The 18,609-nt window shown below is 36.7% G+C and overlaps 1 protein-coding gene across 3 annotated transcripts in view; it reads left to right on the top strand.

Annotated features, from left to right (window-relative positions):
* The window catches only part of CDKAL1 (CDK5 regulatory subunit associated protein 1 like 1), a 659,261-nt gene that overhangs the window by 484,002 nt on the left and 156,650 nt on the right, over positions 1 to 18,609 (top strand). For all 3 annotated transcript variants that reach the window (XM_043590714.1, XM_043590715.1, XM_043590713.1), the window contains one exon: positions 12,372 to 12,552. In XM_043590714.1, the coding sequence (XP_043446649.1) occupies positions 12,372 to 12,552 (181 nt within the window). The remainder of the gene's footprint in view (positions 1 to 12,371; positions 12,553 to 18,609) is intronic.

The following is an 18,609-nucleotide window of genomic DNA, read 5'->3' as shown; positions in this document are numbered from 1 at the left end:
TTGTTAACTACCTTTTTTATTCCAGAAACTAAAATTGTACCAAATTTAAACTAAATAAGCCATCCGGATTTTTATTTAGCATATTAAACGTAGTTTTATTGGGATGCCTGGGTGGCTCAGTGGTTGAGCGTCTGACTTCGGCTCAGGTCATGATCTTACGGTTCATGAGTTCGAGCCCTGTTTTGGGCTTTATGCTGACAGCTGGGGGCCTGGAGCCTGCTTCAGATTCTGTGTGTGTGTGTGTCTCTCTCTGCCCCTCCCTCTCTCTCTCTCTCTCTCTCTGTCTCTAAAAATAAACATTAAAAAAATTTTAAGTAGTTTTATTGATTTTGAAGAGAGGTAATAATTTAAAAAAAAAACCTAATTGCTACTACATTTTTTCTCAGAAAGAGGCTTTAAAAGGCTATCTTGGATTTTAAATATCACTTATAATTAGTATGTGAATTACCAGCAAATTTTGGCTGATATTTGAAAACTGTCTCTTCAACCAAATTAGATGTAAACTTCTCTCTAACATTCACAAATTTTGTGTTCTGCTTTGAAGAACATACATACTCATTTATAGGAATACATCTATATTCTTTGTATTCAGTGTGCAAACAGAGTTGAGGCTTTACTAGCCCTATCATCTATTACTGTACCCAAACACAATGTGGTTTGTGAAAATGTAACTTCATTAAGGTCGTAGAATAGGACACTGGTGAGTTTGATTGTTTCGATCTCGGCCCAGTTAGAAAGAAAAACTATGCAAGGGTTACCTATCAGAAGATATTTAGTACAAGGAACTTATGACATAGAAGTTAGAAGGCTGGAAAAGTAAAGGTGGGGAGATGAGATAACCAGAGGGTAATAATTACTGAAAGCAGTTGCTGCCAGGAGGGCTGGGGGAGCAGAAGGGCAGAGTTTGTGTTACTGGGTCCTGGGAGCACCGACCCCAGGGGTTGCCACCTCACCAGCAGGAAGTGACCACTTTGAGAGGCACCGAAGTTTCTCCCTGCTTCTGATCTCCTGTCACACCTTCTTTCTCAAGACCTAACAGGAGGCCAACTGCCAAAGGAATCAAATGTACTTTTTTGGACTTCTGGCCCCAGTAATACGATTAAAAGTAGATGAGTGTGAGGCTGAGATGTTAGTTAGAGTAACACCAGTTTTCATCATCTCCAAAATAATATAATAACTGACTGGGTGGGGCCCATTTTATATCGCTGACTTTATATTAGGTTAAACTTTATGAAATTGGCAGTAACTGACTATTTTTAATTTTCAAACAAAACAAATGAAACAGCAATATGTAACACAGCTTCCAGATTATACTAAACCTACTACTGCAGAGATGATGATTTCACTCATTGTAGTCAGATGAACCTTTTCTCTTAGGAAAAAAAATAAATGTCTCTTACATACACTGTGTCATTAGGTCAAAAGTTGCTTGTGTTTTTTTTTTCCCCCTAATAATTTTTTGGCTGATCCGAAAGCATTCATAGAAGTATCTCCTAACCTTATTTGGGTCACAGAAGACTTTTAGAATCAGAAGAAAACTGTAGTCACTTCTCCCTGAAATATACACATAAAAATTTGCATGCAATTTTCAGGAATCCACAGACTCTGAGAGAAGAAATTTTAGAATGGCATAAAGAAAGGGCTATATTGGCATTGGCATTTCTTTGACTTGTTGTTTCTTTACCTCTTACTCATGATCAGCATGCCTATCAGAAATGCATACTGCAGACACCCACCAACCTCTCATGAGTTTAACATCAGAAGAGTGATTCTAGGTACTTAATCAGTGAACACAAAAGAGAGGGATGGATGGATGGATGGATGGATGGATGGATGGACAGGTGGACGGACAAATGGATGCACAGGTAGACAGATATTTATTCATTTGAAGAGACTTCACCAAAGAGAAAATTATCTACAGAACTGCTCATGAAGCCATTTACTTTCTCAGTAATTTCTGAGCTGTTTTTATTTATTTATATTTAGTAGGTTTAAATTCTCAACTAGTATTAACTAGTTTTTCATTTGTGCACTTTCAACATAATTAAAATTCCAGAAACAAGCTAAGCAGTAGTATAATTCCTTCATTAGATATTTTAGGAATTTTGTCAAGCTGCACCACAGCCAGAATATTATTCACATCTAGAGCATTTGGGTTTTTTTTTTATACTTTACACATAAATCAATTCACCAAATGTTAAGGTCTTCTAATTTTTTTTTTCTGTGATAAAGAATATCAACCTGATCGTGTCATGCAAACTCTGTTTGTCTCTTACACTCCTCAGTTACTCCTTAGATCATTTTCTGCTAGTACCGATCTACGGCACAAAGTACAAAAGAAATGCGAGCAGCAATTATGGGCCATTGGTGTACTGAAAGGTGGAGGAGTCCAGGTTCAAGGTATTTGGTAGAGTGTTGTTGTTCCTCACTTCCGTTCATTCCTTAAGGGACACAGAAGCAAGTTGACATCTATTAAGCATCTGTGTGCCAGCTGCTATTATAAATGCTTTATATTCATCACATCACTTGATCTCTCAACAGCCCAGGAAGGGATGTGCTCTTATCCCCGTTTTGTAGAAGAGAAGGACCTGAGGCTCAGAACAGTAACAACACTTGTGAAAACGTGACTAGAAACCAGGGACCCAAATCCAGATTTAAAATCTCATTTCTTTCTACCGATACTGTTGCTGCTTCCTCTCTCTCAGCCATCTGGAGATAGGAATAATTATATCTACCTGCTTCTTGATGAGTGATGATAATGATAAAAACAAGAAAATACCTTATGAAGAATAAATTTAGCATATAGCCATTTAGGTTTGAAGTGCCTCCGTATTCATTGAGGTAACATTTGTGGAAAGAGCACCAACCAGGTGGAAAGGTTTGGGTTTGAATTATGATTCTTCCAGCAATGGCTTGGTGACCTTCGGTAAATCATTTAACCTTTGGAGACCACAATTACCCTCTTTAAAACACAATTCTGCAGATAGAGGCAAGTTTTACTTGCTGTAGTAAATTGCTTTGCAAATATTATTACTGAATATTTTTAACATAAACTCATGATCAGCCACTGCTTCTAGTACATCAGTTCAGTGAGCACCTCAGTGACGCGGGTGGAGAGAAGACTGCCGTATCATCTAGTGATTCTGCAACTCTGGGCAATTTACCACTCAATCTTATTTCCCTGAGGGTACTTTCCCTGTGTCTCCCAGAGGTTAAACTAGAAGTTACCTAAGTTGCTAACACATTGCCTGGCACTTAGTATCATCCAATAGATGGTAGTTGTTGTCATTTCTTTGACAGGGTTACAGTAATGATAGCTAAAACATAACAGGCAGTCTGTGGCTGGCACTGTCCATAGCAATTAGTACATGTACTACCTCCTTAATCTTATGTAGGAGTACTCTTACTCTCCCAGTTTTAGAGAAAAGGAAACCAAAGCCTACTAAGGCTAAGTAATTTGCTGTAGAGCATGCAACTCGTTAGTAAAAGAGCCTCTTAGTTATATACGCAAGGGGAGATTTTTCTCCCAGATACCCATATGAAGATGAGGGTCATCCAGAGGTACGCCGGTCTGTCTTTGTCTTAGTGACTTACGGCTTTTTAACCCTTATGCTGATGTATAGGCACTTTTTCTTTCTCAGCTCATGTCCTTTAAGATTTGTTGTTCAGGAGCGCCTGGGTGGCTCGGTCAAATCTGTTAAGTGTCCCACTCTTGATTTTGGCTCACGTCATGATCTCACAGTTTGTGGGTTCAAGCCCCATGTCAGGCTCCGCACTGGCAGTGCTGAGCCTGCTTGGGATTCCCTGTCTCCCTCTCTCTCTGCCCCTCCCCTGCCCCCCCCCACCTCAAAATAAATAAACTTAAAAAATTGTTTTTCATAGAAGTGTGAAAGTAATTTTAAAGCTGCTGACAGTTTTCTCAAATTTACTTGAAAATGTCATGCTGTTTCTCCTTAAATTTCCTTTTTTAGGATGAACAGAATGATACCTTGTTGTTGTCTGTTGGTAGCTGGGACATAGTCCTTCTTGCCGTCGTGCTCAGAACATAATTTCCTTTCGACCTTGACCTTACCTTTTTTATCTCTGCCCTTCCCTCCTATTTGGCCATGTTTAATTCTTTGGCTACATCCTGTCGAAAGTTCAGTTGTTAGGACTCTTTGGAAGAGAGTACCTAATGGAGGTTTCCTGCTACCTTTCTGTCTTCAGAAAGGCTTCCTCCCCACCCCACCCCACTTTTAACAGGTTTATTATGGGTATAATTTAGATACCATGCAGTTTGCACCTAATGTAAGTTATAGTTTGAAATTCTTAGTAAATTAAGAATTTGTGCAGCTATCATCACAGTGCAGTTTTAGAATGCTTTACTTACAAGAAAAAGTTTCTCAATGCCTACTTGGAGTGAATCCCTGCTCCCCCCCTGAGACCCAAGCAACGACTGATCTGTTTTCTGTCTAATTTTGCTTCTTATAGAAATTTCATATAAATGGAAATAAACAATAAGTAATCTTTTGTGTCTTCCTTCTTTTACTTCAGAATGTTTTTCAAGGTCCATCTGTGTGGTGCACGTATCAGTAATTGGTTCTCTTTTCTTTGTAGGTAAATTTTCATTGTTCATTTTGTTTATCCATTTACCAGTTGACAGACATTTGGACTATTTCCAGTTTGGGGCCATAATGAGGAATGTCACTGTAAAAATCCACATAAAAGTCTTTGTGTGGACACACGTTTTAATTTCTCTTGGGTAGATTGCTAGGATAGAAACTTTCTTAGTCACAGTAAGTGTTTCACTTTTTAGGAAACTGCCACACTGTTTTCCAAAGTGACTGCAAAGTTTTGAATTCCCACCTGCAACGGATAAGTGTTTCTGTTTCTCTAGATGTACATCAATGTCTGTTATTTTTTTAGTGTTTTTTTGTTTAATACAGCCTTCTCCAACTGAGTGTGTGTGCCATCTTAACACGGTTTTAACTTGCGTTACTCTGCAAACTAATGATGTTGAGGCAGCTTTTTATGCACTTATTAGCTATTCATCTGTTTTCTTCAGTGAAGTGTTGGTTAAAATCCTTTGCCCATTGTACAGTTATGTTGTTTGTCTTTTTATTAGTGACTCATATGAGTTCTTCATATATTTTGAATACAAATATTTTCATCACATACATGATTTGCAAATAATTTCTTCCTGTCTATGACTTGTCTTTTTGTTTTCTTTATGGCGTTTTTCCAGTAAGTCCAGTTTACCCAATTTTTTTTTTCTTTTATTGTGCTTTTGGTGTTAGCGTTCTAGCTAAGAAGTCTTCGCTGAACTCTATCGAGGACACAAAGATTTCTTCCCATATTTTCTTCGGGAAATTTAGTAATTCCAGTTCTTACATTTAGATTTAGTATTAAAGGACTTTCTGTGCATACCATAAGGTAAGGGTCCAATAAGTTCTTTTTGTTTGTTTGTTTACTTTGCGTATGGTATCCATTTGCTCTAGCATCGTTTATTGAAAACATTGTCTCTTGACCTCATTGAATTGCTTTGGCGGTTTTGTTGAAAATTAATTAACCATACAAGTATATTTGTTGAAAAGTAATTAACCATAAATGTATAAATGTATGGGTGTATTTTGGGGCTGTCCGTGTTCCATTGCTGTGTCTTTATCCTAATAGCACACTGCTGTGATTACTGTAGGTTTATAGTAAGTCTTTAAGTCAGGTTCATCCATTCCACCAACTTTGTCCTTTTTTTCTCTGGCTACTCTAAGTCCTTTGCATTTCCATACAAATTTTAGAATCAGCGTTTCAATTTCTGCAGAAAAATGTGCTGACATTTTGGTAGCAGTTGCATTGAATATGTGTAGCAGTTTGAAGAGACATGCAATCTTAACCGTAAAATATTCCAATCCATGAAAATTATATATTTTCTATTTATTTAGATATTCTTTAATTTCAGTAAATTTTAAGAAAATCTCTTTAAGTCCTGTTTCTAGAGTGTAGGTCTCAGACTTCCCAAATTTATTCTTAAGTATTATTTATGCTATTGTGAATGGAATTGTGTCCTTGGTTTCTTTTTTTTCTTTTTATGTTTATTTATTTATTTATTTTTGAGAGAGAGAGAGAGAGAGAGAGAGAGAGCAAGTGAGAGAGAGGCACAGAGGGAGAGAGAGAAAATCCCAAGCAGGCCCCACACTGTCAGTGTAGAGCTGGATGTGGGGCTCGATCTCACGAACTATGATATCATTACCTAAGCCCAAATCAAGAGTCAGACAGTTAATCGACCGGGCCACCCAGGTGCCCCGACCTTGATTTCATTTTCTGACTGTTCATTACTAATATAAAGTGTACAGGTGATTTTTATATATTCATCTTTAGCTCTGCTAAACTGGCTTATTCTAGTAGGTTCATTAGATTCCTTCGAGTTTCCACATACAAGGTCATGTCATCTGCAAAAACCTATATGCTTTTCTTTTTCTTACCTTTCTTGCACTGACTACAATCTCCATAATATATTGAATTATAGAAGTGGGAACAGAAATCCTTGCCTTTTTACTAATCTGAGCGGAAATGGATTCAGTCTTTTACCACTAAAAATGAGGGGCACCTGAGTAGCTCAGTCGGTTAAGCATCTGACTTCTACTCAGGTCATGATCTTGTGGTTTATGGGTTCAAGCCCCGCATCGGGCTCTGTGCTGACAGCTCAGAGCCTGGAGCTGCTTGGGATTCTGTGTCTCCCTCTGTCTCTGCCCCTCCCCCTCTCATGCTCTGTCTCTTTCAAAAATAGAATAAACATTAAAATTTTTTAAAAAATTAAAATTGGTAATTGCTGTAGGGGCACCTGGGTCGCTCAGTTGGTTGAGCGCCCGATTTTGGCTCAGGTCATGATCTCGTGGTTCATGGGTTCGAGTCCTGCATCAGACTCTGTGCTGACAGCTCAGAGCCTGGAGCCTGCTTCAGATTCTGTGTCTCCCTCTCTCTCTGTCAAAAATAAATGAACATCAAAAAAAATTTTTTTTCAGTGATAATTGCTGTAGACCCCTTATCAGGTTGAGATAATTTTTCTCTATTCTTTGTTTATGGAGAGTTTTTATCATGAATGGGTGTTGGATTTGTCAAGTTAGTTTTCTGCATTTACCGAGATCACCATGTGGGTTTTACCCTTTATTCTTTTAATAGGCTTACTGCATTAATCAAAATTTGTATGTCAAATTTGCATTCTTGGAATTAAAACTTGATCATGATTGGGGCGCCTGGGCGGCTCAGTTGGTTGAGCACCCAACTCTTGGTTGTGGTTGAGGCTGTGATCTCGCAGTTCTTGGGTTTGAGCCCCACTTTGAATCCCTGGTTGGGATTCTCTTTCTCTCTCTCTACTCCTCTCTCACTGACTCTCTCTGCTCTCTCTCAAAATAAATAAATAAACTTAAAAAAAAATAAAAACAACTTGATCATGACAAACAATCCTTTTTATATGTTTCTGTGCCCATTTTGCTAATATTTTGTTAAGTGTCTCTGTTTTCATAAAATATATTGGTCTAGAATTTATTTCTAATCTCTTTCTCTGGTTTTTATATCGACTGCTGCTGGACTTATAAAATGAGTTCCTTTTTCATCTATCTTTAAAGTAGTTTCTATAGAATTGGTTTTATTCTTTCTTAAATGTTTCATATAATTCACCTGTGAAGCCTTCTGGGCCTGGGTTGTTTCATATTGTTTTCTTTTGGTGGCAAGATTTTTAATTTCAAATACAATTTTTCTAATACATAAAAGGCTATTTTGATTTTCTGTTTCTTCTTGAGTCAGTTTTAATAATTTATGTCTTTTTTTTAAAAAAATTTGCTCATTTCAGCTTAAGTTTTTAATGTCTCTGCACAAAATTGTTCATAATATACCTTTAGTGTCTTTTTCTTTTTAAAGTTGGTAGCATCTGTGGTGCTTTCTCCTCCTTCATACCTGAAGCTGTCATTTGTTTTCCTTTTTCCTGTCAGTCTTGCTAATAGTTCAGTAATTTTACTGTTTTGTTTCAAATATATACCTTAACTTTCATTGATTTTTTTTTCTATTTTCTATTTCACTGTTTTTTTTTAAACCGTTATTTAATAATTTACTTTTTAATCCTACTTTGGGTTTGATTTGCTCCTCTTTTTTAGCTTCTTGAGGTGGAAGCTTAGACTATTGTGTTTACCTCTTTGTGACACAGACATTTCAAGTCATGAATTTCTAAGTACTTCTTGAAGCTGCATCCCATATATTTAGATGTGTTTTTACTTTTATTCAGAACTAAAAACTGTTTCTTGGGGTGCCGGGGTGGCTCAGTCGGTTAAGTGTCTGACTCTTGATTTGGGCTCAGGTCATGATCTAATGATTCGTGAGGTCAAGCCCCACTTCAGGCTCTGTGCTGATAGCGTGGGGCTTGCCTCCCCCACTCACACTCACTCTGTCAAAATAAATAAATCAACTTTAAAAAATATTTCTTTTAGCTACATGTTTGTTTATGCATAATAATTTTAATAGATCTGGTTCTTTTTTTGGTTATTTTTATTTCTTTCTCTTGAAATAAATAGAATGTGTGCATTAGTCTTAATTTTTCCACATATGAAATTTGAAGCTCATCCTTTTTCCATTTTTTGCCAGTAGAACACCAAATTGCAAGTGAAAGTCTTGAGATGATTAAAGTACAACATTTTAAGTGGTATTTCAAATACACTATGGGGTGTGTAAGTATGTGTTTATTTTTACTCAGGGTAAATAATTAAGTCTTAAAATATTTGGGACTCTCTTAAATCCTAGCCTCTGGCCAGCAAAGAGGTCATGCTCTCCTGATACCCTCCTGATTGATAGATTTGCGGAACTGATCATAGAACCACTTCTGCCACTGCCGATGTGTAATTAGAATATTTCTCATTAATTCTATTCCCAAGCTATTTAATGAACCCATTTTGCCGGTAAAAAGCTTGTATACGCCAGAAAAAAATAGTGGGTCAAAATGTACCTGTCAATTAAGCTAAGAGAACATTTTCATCTTTCTTTCAGACTTATTTTCTCATACTGCTATGAAAACATAAATATAGAAGGTCTTTTAAATTTTAAAAACATAGAATACCTAGTAATTATATTCATTAGGCTTACAGCTTTCAATACATATGTGGAAATGATCATTTTTAAAAATTTTAGTATTTTGAAAATTCATTGCCTTTCAAAAACAGCATTCGCTGGTAATTAGCATATTAAATATTTGGATTAATGTTCTATTTTACACTCCTTAAATTTCCTCATAGCCACTTAATTAATTTAGAAATTAGTTCACTTCAGACTTCCTTGATTTTCTTATGAACTGAAGAGAATTATTTACTAGGTAAATTAACAGTATAAATATGAGGGGTTTTTTTTTAAGTTGGTTCACCTAAAGAGCCAAATTATTTTTAAGAAACATTATTTGCATGTATAAAATTAACGTATAGATGAGCCTCATCTAACATTAAAGTGTAGTCTTTACTTTAGAAACGTTTTATAGGCAATCAGTTTATATTCTTACATCCTTAGAAACCAAATAAACTGTTTTTACTTTTATATACTGACTAACATAGGTCTTTTACAAATTCATAGTTGGCCTGTCCTCTCCTTTGTTATCAGTCAACTTTCTGTGTAGATTTTCAAATATATTCACACATTGGACATCCCCTTTTTTAACATTTAAGAGGACTCCTGGAAAGGTTTCTCTTTTCTCCTTCACTGTGGGCCTTAATGCCAAAGTAAGCAGGTGTTGCATAATACTGAGCTCAGCTATCCGGGGTCAAGGAGGATTGGGGGAGGGGGAATCAGTAAGGTACTTTCCTTTGGGAATACCCCATAGTCGAGTGCCAAATTCATTCCAATTCACAGCCTACGACAATAACCAATTGTCTTGGTTTCTACAGTATTTCACAGGCAGTTTCTAAGATTTTTTTTTTTTAATTTATTTCCTAAGGGAGATAGACTCTTCTCTGTCATTTCTGCTGTGATCTATTACTTACAGTTTTAGTTGTGGATTTCTTTTGTTCAGTAGTTATAAGTCAAGTGTAAACATTTGCTAATTAAACTTGTTGACATACTTTTTCTATTCAACATGCTTTTAGTAAGTCTAGAAAATGGTCTTTTTATCTACAGCTTACTGTCAAAACATGTTTTTTATGATTTTCAAATGTAATTTTGATAATCACCTCTGAAGAAGAATGTTTTTATATCACCATAAAAATCAAAAAAATTGCTTTTCAAATATGCTCTGTTTCATTTTTCTCTGTGCACATTATCTCTTTTTCTGTTTACCAACACAGAGAAAAGTTCTAGCCTTTGGAACTTACCTCACTAATTCAGGGTCAGCCAGATTAATAGCTGGATGAGACCAAGCAGAACTCAAGAAAGAAATATTTTAAAAAATCAATGCCATTCTCCTTCCACACAGGAATTAAAGTATTATCCAAACAAGATATGGAAAGCCAATGTTTTTATGACGCCATTTGTATTTCCCTTTCCTCATGGTTATATCCTTTGTTCTCTCTTATGCCCCCAAATATCTAATATATTTAAATGGGATAAACTGTTTTATTCATTCATATAGAACTACATGTAGGGAATAGAGAAATTGATATAGTTAGGTGTCTTTTGGTTTGTAATGTTTGAGGCTGTTTTTCCCGTTTTGTATGGATCGAGAGTAATATTGGAGCTTTGAATACTGTCCACGATATTTTGGTATTGTTATACTGTTAACACACAGTAGAATATTGTAGCACACTCTGGGATAGACTCCACCACAGAGAAAGGACATTCAAGATGTTAACATTTGGGCTCATCAAAAACAAAGGCAACTTGTTATCCAGTCAATCTCTGATGAGAAGCTTTTGATAATTTATTCTTAATATGAAAGGGCAGAGTCACTCTTTCTTGATGGCGAGTCTCAGCCATGAATGACAGGGAGCAATATACAAGAACTTGGAGGAAATGGAGAGCATTGCAGTGATCAGAGGAAAACTTATGAAAACCTTTAACTGATACCTTTAGGAAGAAGAGATGTTGCATCTCTAAAACAAATGATTAAGTGATAATATAAGAACATTTGCTAGACCTAAAGACCATGAGTGTCCCGACTGTGCCCTTTACAAAGATTTCATGCCTAATCCAAGGTCTATTATCATGAAATTTAAAAACATTGAGAAAAAATTAATATCCTAAAAGTTTTCAAAAAGAGTATACGGCGTATATAAAGAAGTTAAAGAGGTTTACATCAGAGTGAATCAGGACATCTCATCAGCAACCTTTCCAGGTTAAAAAAAGAAACAGTAGAAAATTCTGATGGCTAATATTTTTCATTTTGGAGGGCTGTGAACAGCCACACTATCAGTCAATTGTGTAGATTAAGACGTGTTCAGATTATGCTAAGACAATAACAGAATTTCTCTGGCATTCTTTTTGATGAAGCTTCTGAAAGAATGCTCCAGCAGAATTAATCAAGAATTATGAATATAGGATCAGGTAAAGGGCGGGGGGGGGGGGAAGAAAACCAAAGAGCAACTTTCAAGGACGACAACTGGTTCGTTATGAAAACAACACATACCAGAGAAAGTAGGAGTGGCATTTCCAGGGGGAAAAAATTGAATAAGTGAATTCTATACAGTACCTTGAGTGTTTAGAAAATAATATTGGTTTTTGATCGATCTGAGCTTGTGGAAAACATGGACACAGGTACCTAGAATAGGAAGCAAAAAAAAAAATTTTTTTTTTTAAAGTTTTTAACTCTGGGAAAAATTAAAAGGTGGCAAAAGAAAACATGATGGTAGTGTATACCAGTTGTCTGTGAGCAGTACCTTTGCAGTTAGGCTCCTGGAAATACGACTAATTTAACTAAAAACTGTGCAGTGATATTACTGAGAAGGATGGGATAGAGTAGTTTAAAGGGCTGCCTCAGTGGAGAAGCTAATAAGTATTGCCTGAAAATCAAAAATCTAGAAATAGCAGAATCAGCATCTATTTTAAAATACAGAAAAAAGAACAAAGAAACATTCAGAACAATTAAAAAGGAATGGCTCTTGAGGAGGACAGGGGCCCCTGTTGTCCATAAACTTTTAATATTTAGGACTCTCTAAAACTATTTGCTTAAATGTCCCTTTCCTAAAAATAAAATTTAGTTTCAAAACATAGGCATTTAAAAGATCGGAGAGGGTCACCTGGGTGGCACAGTCAGATAAGTGTCGAACCCTTGATCTTAGCTCAGGTCTTGATCTCAGGGGTGTTAGTTCGGGCCCCGTGTTAGTTCGGGCCCTACTTAAAAAATAAAAATTTAGAAAAGAAACTGTCAGAGAAATAGAATAATAATGGATGGCATTGAGTTTTTTTTCCATTTTTGTCTTGTTATTTTCTAGAGTTCCTGGAATAACTCTTGCCACAGATATTATCTGTGGTTTTCCTGGAGAAACAGACCAAGATTTTCAAGAAACAGTGAAACTCGTTGAAGAGTACAAATTCCCAAGCCTCTTTATTAACCAGTTCTACCCGAGACCAGGGACTCCTGCTGCAAAAATGGCACAAATTCCAGCACAAGTGGTAAGAGACTTCTCTGGCAAGGAAGGTGCTAGATTTAGCCAGCAGCTGTAAAAATGCAGCCCCGCTGTCTGTCTTAACCCAACTGGCTCATGGTATAACCTTGAAGTTAAAAAATACAGGGAGGTGGGGAAGGGAGGGGCGGTGTCTGGGTGGCTCTGTTGCTTCAGCATCTGACTTCGGCTCAGGTCATGATCTTGCAGTTTGTGGGTTCGAGCCCCGTGTAGGGTTCTGTGCTGACAGCTCAGAGCCTGGAGCCTGCTTCGGATTCTGTTGTCTCCCTCTCTATTTGCCTCTCCCCTGCTCGCTCACTCTCTCTCTGTTTCTCTGTCTCTCTCTCTCAAAAATAAGAAAACATTAAAAAAATAATTTTTTTTTTAAAGTTTGAGACCCAGTAATGGCAAACTGTTTTCCAGAATGCCTCAGAAATTAATGTTCTCAAAGTAACTTAGTTTCTAGATTTATTGGCTGAAATGGGAAAATGTTAATAAGCTTTAAGAGGAAGTCGTATGTTCTTAACTGAAAATTTTCTGTTTTGTTTGAAATAACTAATACAAAATTGTGCCCGCCCATTAATTTTCCTCAAAACTTACATGAAATACTAAAAGGAATAACCCAGAACTTGTTGTTTTTTCCATCATGCCATATGTAAATATCAAACATAAAACATACAGAGTTCTTATTTGAACATTTGGTTGAAAAAACATATTTTTATTTGTATATACAGATATATATTTTTAATATATTTTAAAGTCTATTTTCCCCAGTAAAACTGAAGTGACTATCATTCCTTGTTTTCTCAAAATTTTCTACCTTCTTATTTCACAAATTTCTGTGTATACAAAGGTAGGAAAACATTCTCCAGGTAGACCATATAATTTTATTTCTAACTTAATCAAAGAGAAAAGCACATTTCTCACCACAGTCGACTTTCACAACTATAAAAGTAAGTTGAATTAATCCATTATTTTTATATCTAAGTTACAATAGACTTTATTGCATTGCAAGACTTTCACAACTATAAAAGTAAGTTGAATTAATCCATTATTTTTATATCTAAGTTACAATAGACTTTATTGCATTGCAAGACAAAATTCACCTTTTTTGGTCTACAGTTCTTTGAATTCTGACACATGCATACATTAATTTAACTACTACCGCAGTCCAGGTGTAGGACACTTCCGTCAGCACCCTAAATATTCCCTTTTATTTTTTGTGGTTCTCTACTCCCTCCATCCCCTCATCTCTTGTCTTTATAGTTTAATCCATTCTTTTTCAAACTTTACCTCTTTCATTAATAAGGAAGTTTTCTGAGCTGTAACATGCCTGAAGACGTGTGTACAGCTGTACATTTCTCTAAAGTGGATACTTCCGTGCACCCTGCGCAGATCCAGAAGCAGAAAATTGCCAGCACCTCAGAGGTTCCGGTCATGCCCTCCCCGCCACCCTCTCCCTTTCCCCGACAGAAACCGCTATCCCTCGTTTTAACACCATACATTAGGTTTGACATGTTCTGTACTTGATGTAAAGGGAAGAATTCATCAGTGTTTGAATGTTTGGCTTTTTTTTTTTTTTATGTGGGGAATTCTTTTGATTGTTTCTGTTTTTCAGTAAAATTAATACTTGCCACATAGTCTTGCCTGAAGTTTTAAGTTAACTGTTCAGCATTAACAAGAAGTGGATTCTTCAGGGCGCCTGGCTGGCTCAGTCGGTAGAGCTTGTGACTCTTGATCTCATGGCAGTGAGTTCAAGCCCCACTTTGGGTGTCAAGATTACATAAAAACCTAGGCGGCTGGGTGTCTCAGTTGGTTAAGCGTCCGACTTCAGCTTAGGTCATGATCTCACAATTGGAGGGTTCGAGCCCCACATCAGGCTCTGTGCTCACAGCTCAGAGCCTGAAGCCTACTTCAGATTCTGTGTCTCTCCCTCTCTCTCTTTCTCTACCCCTCCCCTGTTCGTGCTCTGTCTCTCTCAAAAATAAACATTAAAAAAAAATTTACAAAGAGAAGATTATATAAAAAAAATCATTTTAAAAATGGATTTTCTAGTAAATTATAACACATTTAGCTTCGTTAAATAATTTTTCATCTTTCTCTTCATTGTTTATTATTATACAGTTTGGGAGGCTAATACAGCTATCTCAAATTTCACATCTGAAAAATCACTACATCTCTGTCAGGAGTTGAACCTATTGCTTATTGAGATTGTTGGTATTTATTTCAGGAATTGTTACAGTCTCTCTGATCTGTCCTAAAATAGTGAGGCATGAACTGTCCCTGGGTGCCCACTCTGCGCACCTCCCTCAAGCCCCCAATTTTCACTTTTTTTAAACAAGATTATGTTGCTGAGACTAGTCTGTTTTTGCAGGTAGCTCTTGCTCGTCTATTTTCATTTCTGTACAGTGTTCCACTGCGTGCTCGCTTAGCCACCCTAACGTGAAAAGAGAATTGGGTATTTTCAACATTCCACTGTTAGTATCGCAACTGAGGACAGGTGTGAGCATTCTTGTCTGTGACTTTTGTTTGACTCATCTACATAAACTTCAAAAAAAATTTTTTTTTAACGTTTGTTTATTTTTGAGAGAGGGAGAGACAGCGCGCAAGGGGTGGGGAGGGACAGAGAGAGACCGAGAAACAGACTCTGAAGCAGGCTCCAGGCTCTGAGCTGTCAGCACCCAGCCCTATGCAGGGCCTGAACCCATGAACCACGTGATCATGACCTCAGCTGAAGTTGGACACTTAACCCACTGAGGCCTCCCCTTGATACTATTAAAGTGACTGTTTTGCATTTTTTTAATTGTTCCTGCTATCTAAAAATATAGTTGATTTTAACATACTTATCTTGGGGCGCCTGGGTGGCTCAGTCGGTTAAGTGGCCGACTTCGGCTCAGGTCATGACCTTGCGGTCCGTGAGTTCGGGCCTCGCGTCGGGCTCTGTGCTGACAGCTCAGAGCCTGGAGCCTGTTTCAGATTCTGTGTCTCCCTGTCTCTGACCCTCCCCCGTTCATGCTCTGTCTCTCTCTGTCTCAAAAATAAATAAATGTTAAAAAAAAAATTAAAAAAATATATATATAACACTTACCTTTCACTGGTCAACTTTGCTAAATTGACTTAGTAATCCTAATAATTTTTCTGTAGATTTTTCTTCAGAGTTTTCTATGTATATAATTCTGTCATCGGCTGATAATTGCAGTTTTGTTTCTTCCTTTCCAATCCTCATAACTTTTACTTCTTGTCTTATTGCACTGGCTGGGACTTAATAGTATGCTGTTGAGTAGAACTGGCCATTTTCTCTTCTTCCCAAACTCAAAGGAAAAGTCTTCCGAATTTCTCCATTCGGTATAAAAGTTGACTATAATTTGGGGATTACAGAAGTTCCTTTCTACTCCCAATTTACCCAGAGTTTGTGTGTGTGAACACACAAGTGCACGCTTGCACTTGTTTTAATCATGAATGAAATTGAACTTAATCACTTTATCTTCATCTATGGAAATAATTATATAGTTTGTTTTAAGTCTGCTAATATTGTGAACTATACTGAATGCTTTCAGATGTGTAAAGCAACCTTGCATTCCTGGGAGAAACTTCATTTGGTCATAATGTATTACTTTTGATACATAATTGCAGTTAATTTGCTAAAATTTTGTGAAGAATTTTTACATATTTGTTCATGGAGGATTTTGACCTGTAGTTTTCAGTGGTATCTTCTTCACTTTGGTATGAGAGTGATGTTGGCCTCATATAATGAGTCGGAAAGTATTTCTTTCTCTACATTTTTCTGGAAGAGTTTGTATAGAATCTGTACTATTTCTTCCTTAGATGTTTGATAGAATTGTCTAATGTGGTAAGTAGAATTCCAAGATGGCCCCACAAACTCCTTCACTCCCCTCCCCTGCCAGAGTGCACACTCTAAATCTCACTGTGATCTCACTCAGTCCGATCTCTTTGATCAGCTTTGGAAAATGTCATCCATTCTCTCTTCAGGTATTTCTTGGACTCCATTCTCTCATCCTGTCTTTGGAGATTTCATTTATATATGTTAGCCATTTTGATCATTTTCCCCATTGTCTAAGCTATCCTTTTTTAATATTTTTCTTTCTTCGTTCTCTTTGTATTTCTAGATTTTTTTCTCCTCACCTGTTTTTTTTTTTTTTTTTTTTTAGTTTCTTGATATTTGCAGCAGTCGCTGGGCCATTGTCACGGTGTGGTGCCTGGAGAAACGCAGAGTGCCAGACGCCACCCCAGACCTCGGCAATCCTAGTCCGCATCTCCAAATGATTCATGTGCGCATTAGCGTGCATGAAGTGCTGTTCTAGTTCACTAAGCCTCTCTTCATCTGTTTTTAGTCAGCTGTCAAGCCCATCTATGGAATTTCTAATTTTAGTTAATTTGTTTTTTCTTCTAAAGAATAATTTGAGGGACGCCTGTGTGACTTAGTCCATTAAGTGTCTGACTCTTGATTTCGGCTCAGTTCATGATCTCACAGTTCGTGGGTTTGAGCCCCACATGAGGCTCTGTACTGGCAGTGCAGAGCCTGCTTGGGATTCTCTCTCTCTGCCCCTCCCCAGCTTGTACACATGCACACACATGCACGCATGCTCTCTCTCAAAAAGAACAATTTGATTTTTTTCTTCATGGATTTCAGTATTCTAGTGAAATTCGTCTTATTTTCCTTTGTATTTTTTTAACATTTTTAAACTCCGTTATCTTAAAGCTCATTCTGAATTCTCCAATATCTGGTTCTAATGTTGGTTCTTTCTGTTGTCTTTTTTTTCTTCTCGATTTTGATCATTTGTCTTTTGTTTTTTCCATGTGCCTGATCATTTTTATTCAATGGTGACCATCATTTGTGTAAAAAAAAAACAAATAAAATGAACCTAGAGATACTAGTCAGTGAAGTATCATCTTCTGGGTAGAATTAACTTGCATCTGCTAGGCTCTATGGTAAAGCTTGGTTATTTTGATTGATCTGAGAAATTTAATTGATCTGCAGAAAGTGGCTCCAAGTATGGAGCTTATGGGCTTCTCTCCTCTTGGGGATCTTGGTCCCTCAGGTTCTCACTACCTTGATAGTTTTTGATGTTGAAACAGGACATATTATACATTTTACTCACTTTTTCCAATTGTTCTTGGCAAGATTGCTGGTCTGATAGAAGCTAGTTTGCCTCAGCCAGAAGCAAAACTCATTACATAAAATCAGCTTTCAGGTGCTTTTTCTTTTCTGCTGTCTTTTACCTTTTGAACATAGCCCCTTAACATCTTCCTTACATTTTTAGATTTTAATAACCTGGTCCTGGTTTAGCAGAACCTTTTTTTTTTTCTTTACATGGTAGAGCAGTTTCAGGTTCACAGCACAGTTGTGAGGGAAGGACATAGAGTTCCCATATACTCCCTGCCCACACGTGCACAGCCTTCCCCAGTCTCAGCATCCCAACATCAGAGGGGTACCTTTCTACATGGATACATCATATCACCTACTTTTATGTGAATACTCCTTTAAATGAATACTAGTATTAATATAAATATATGCCAGTTTTAATGTTTTATAGTAGAGCTCTTAATAATGAACTAAATTATATGTATTTCTTAATCATTTAAATCACCAAGTGGATAAAGCCCGATTGAGTTTTGTATTTGCATAGGTTGGTGGGGGGCAGTTCTCCAGTCTTATTGCCTGCTGAAAAAAGAGTATAACTCACTTAAATTTATAATGGAAATAAATTAGGCAGTGTATTTTCATGAACAAGATAAAGTAAAATTTATTTTTCTCTTAGCTTTTGCAAGATGATTAATGTATAAGAGATTTAATAGTAAGATCACCTAAGCTAAATGAGAGCGACCTTAGACTTTTAGATGAAAGGTCAAATTTGCATGTTTTTATTTTCTTTTCGATTGAGTCTTCCTTCATTAGTCTTCATTAATCTTAAGTAACTCTAATAGTGTTTTCAAATTGTCACTGAGATTCTTAGTCTGCCTAGAAAAGGTCACTTAAGTTTTAAAAGTCTTTGGGTCCTTGTCTGTCAATTCCAGACTTTTTTCTTTTTAAGAAATTTTTGATAAA

This window comes from Prionailurus bengalensis, chromosome B2 (genome assembly GCF_016509475.1).
Source record: "Prionailurus bengalensis isolate Pbe53 chromosome B2, Fcat_Pben_1.1_paternal_pri, whole genome shotgun sequence".
NCBI lineage: Eukaryota > Metazoa > Chordata > Mammalia > Carnivora > Felidae > Prionailurus > Prionailurus bengalensis.
Note: the sequence above shows the minus strand (reverse complement) of the source record. Positions and strands in the feature narration are given on the sequence as shown.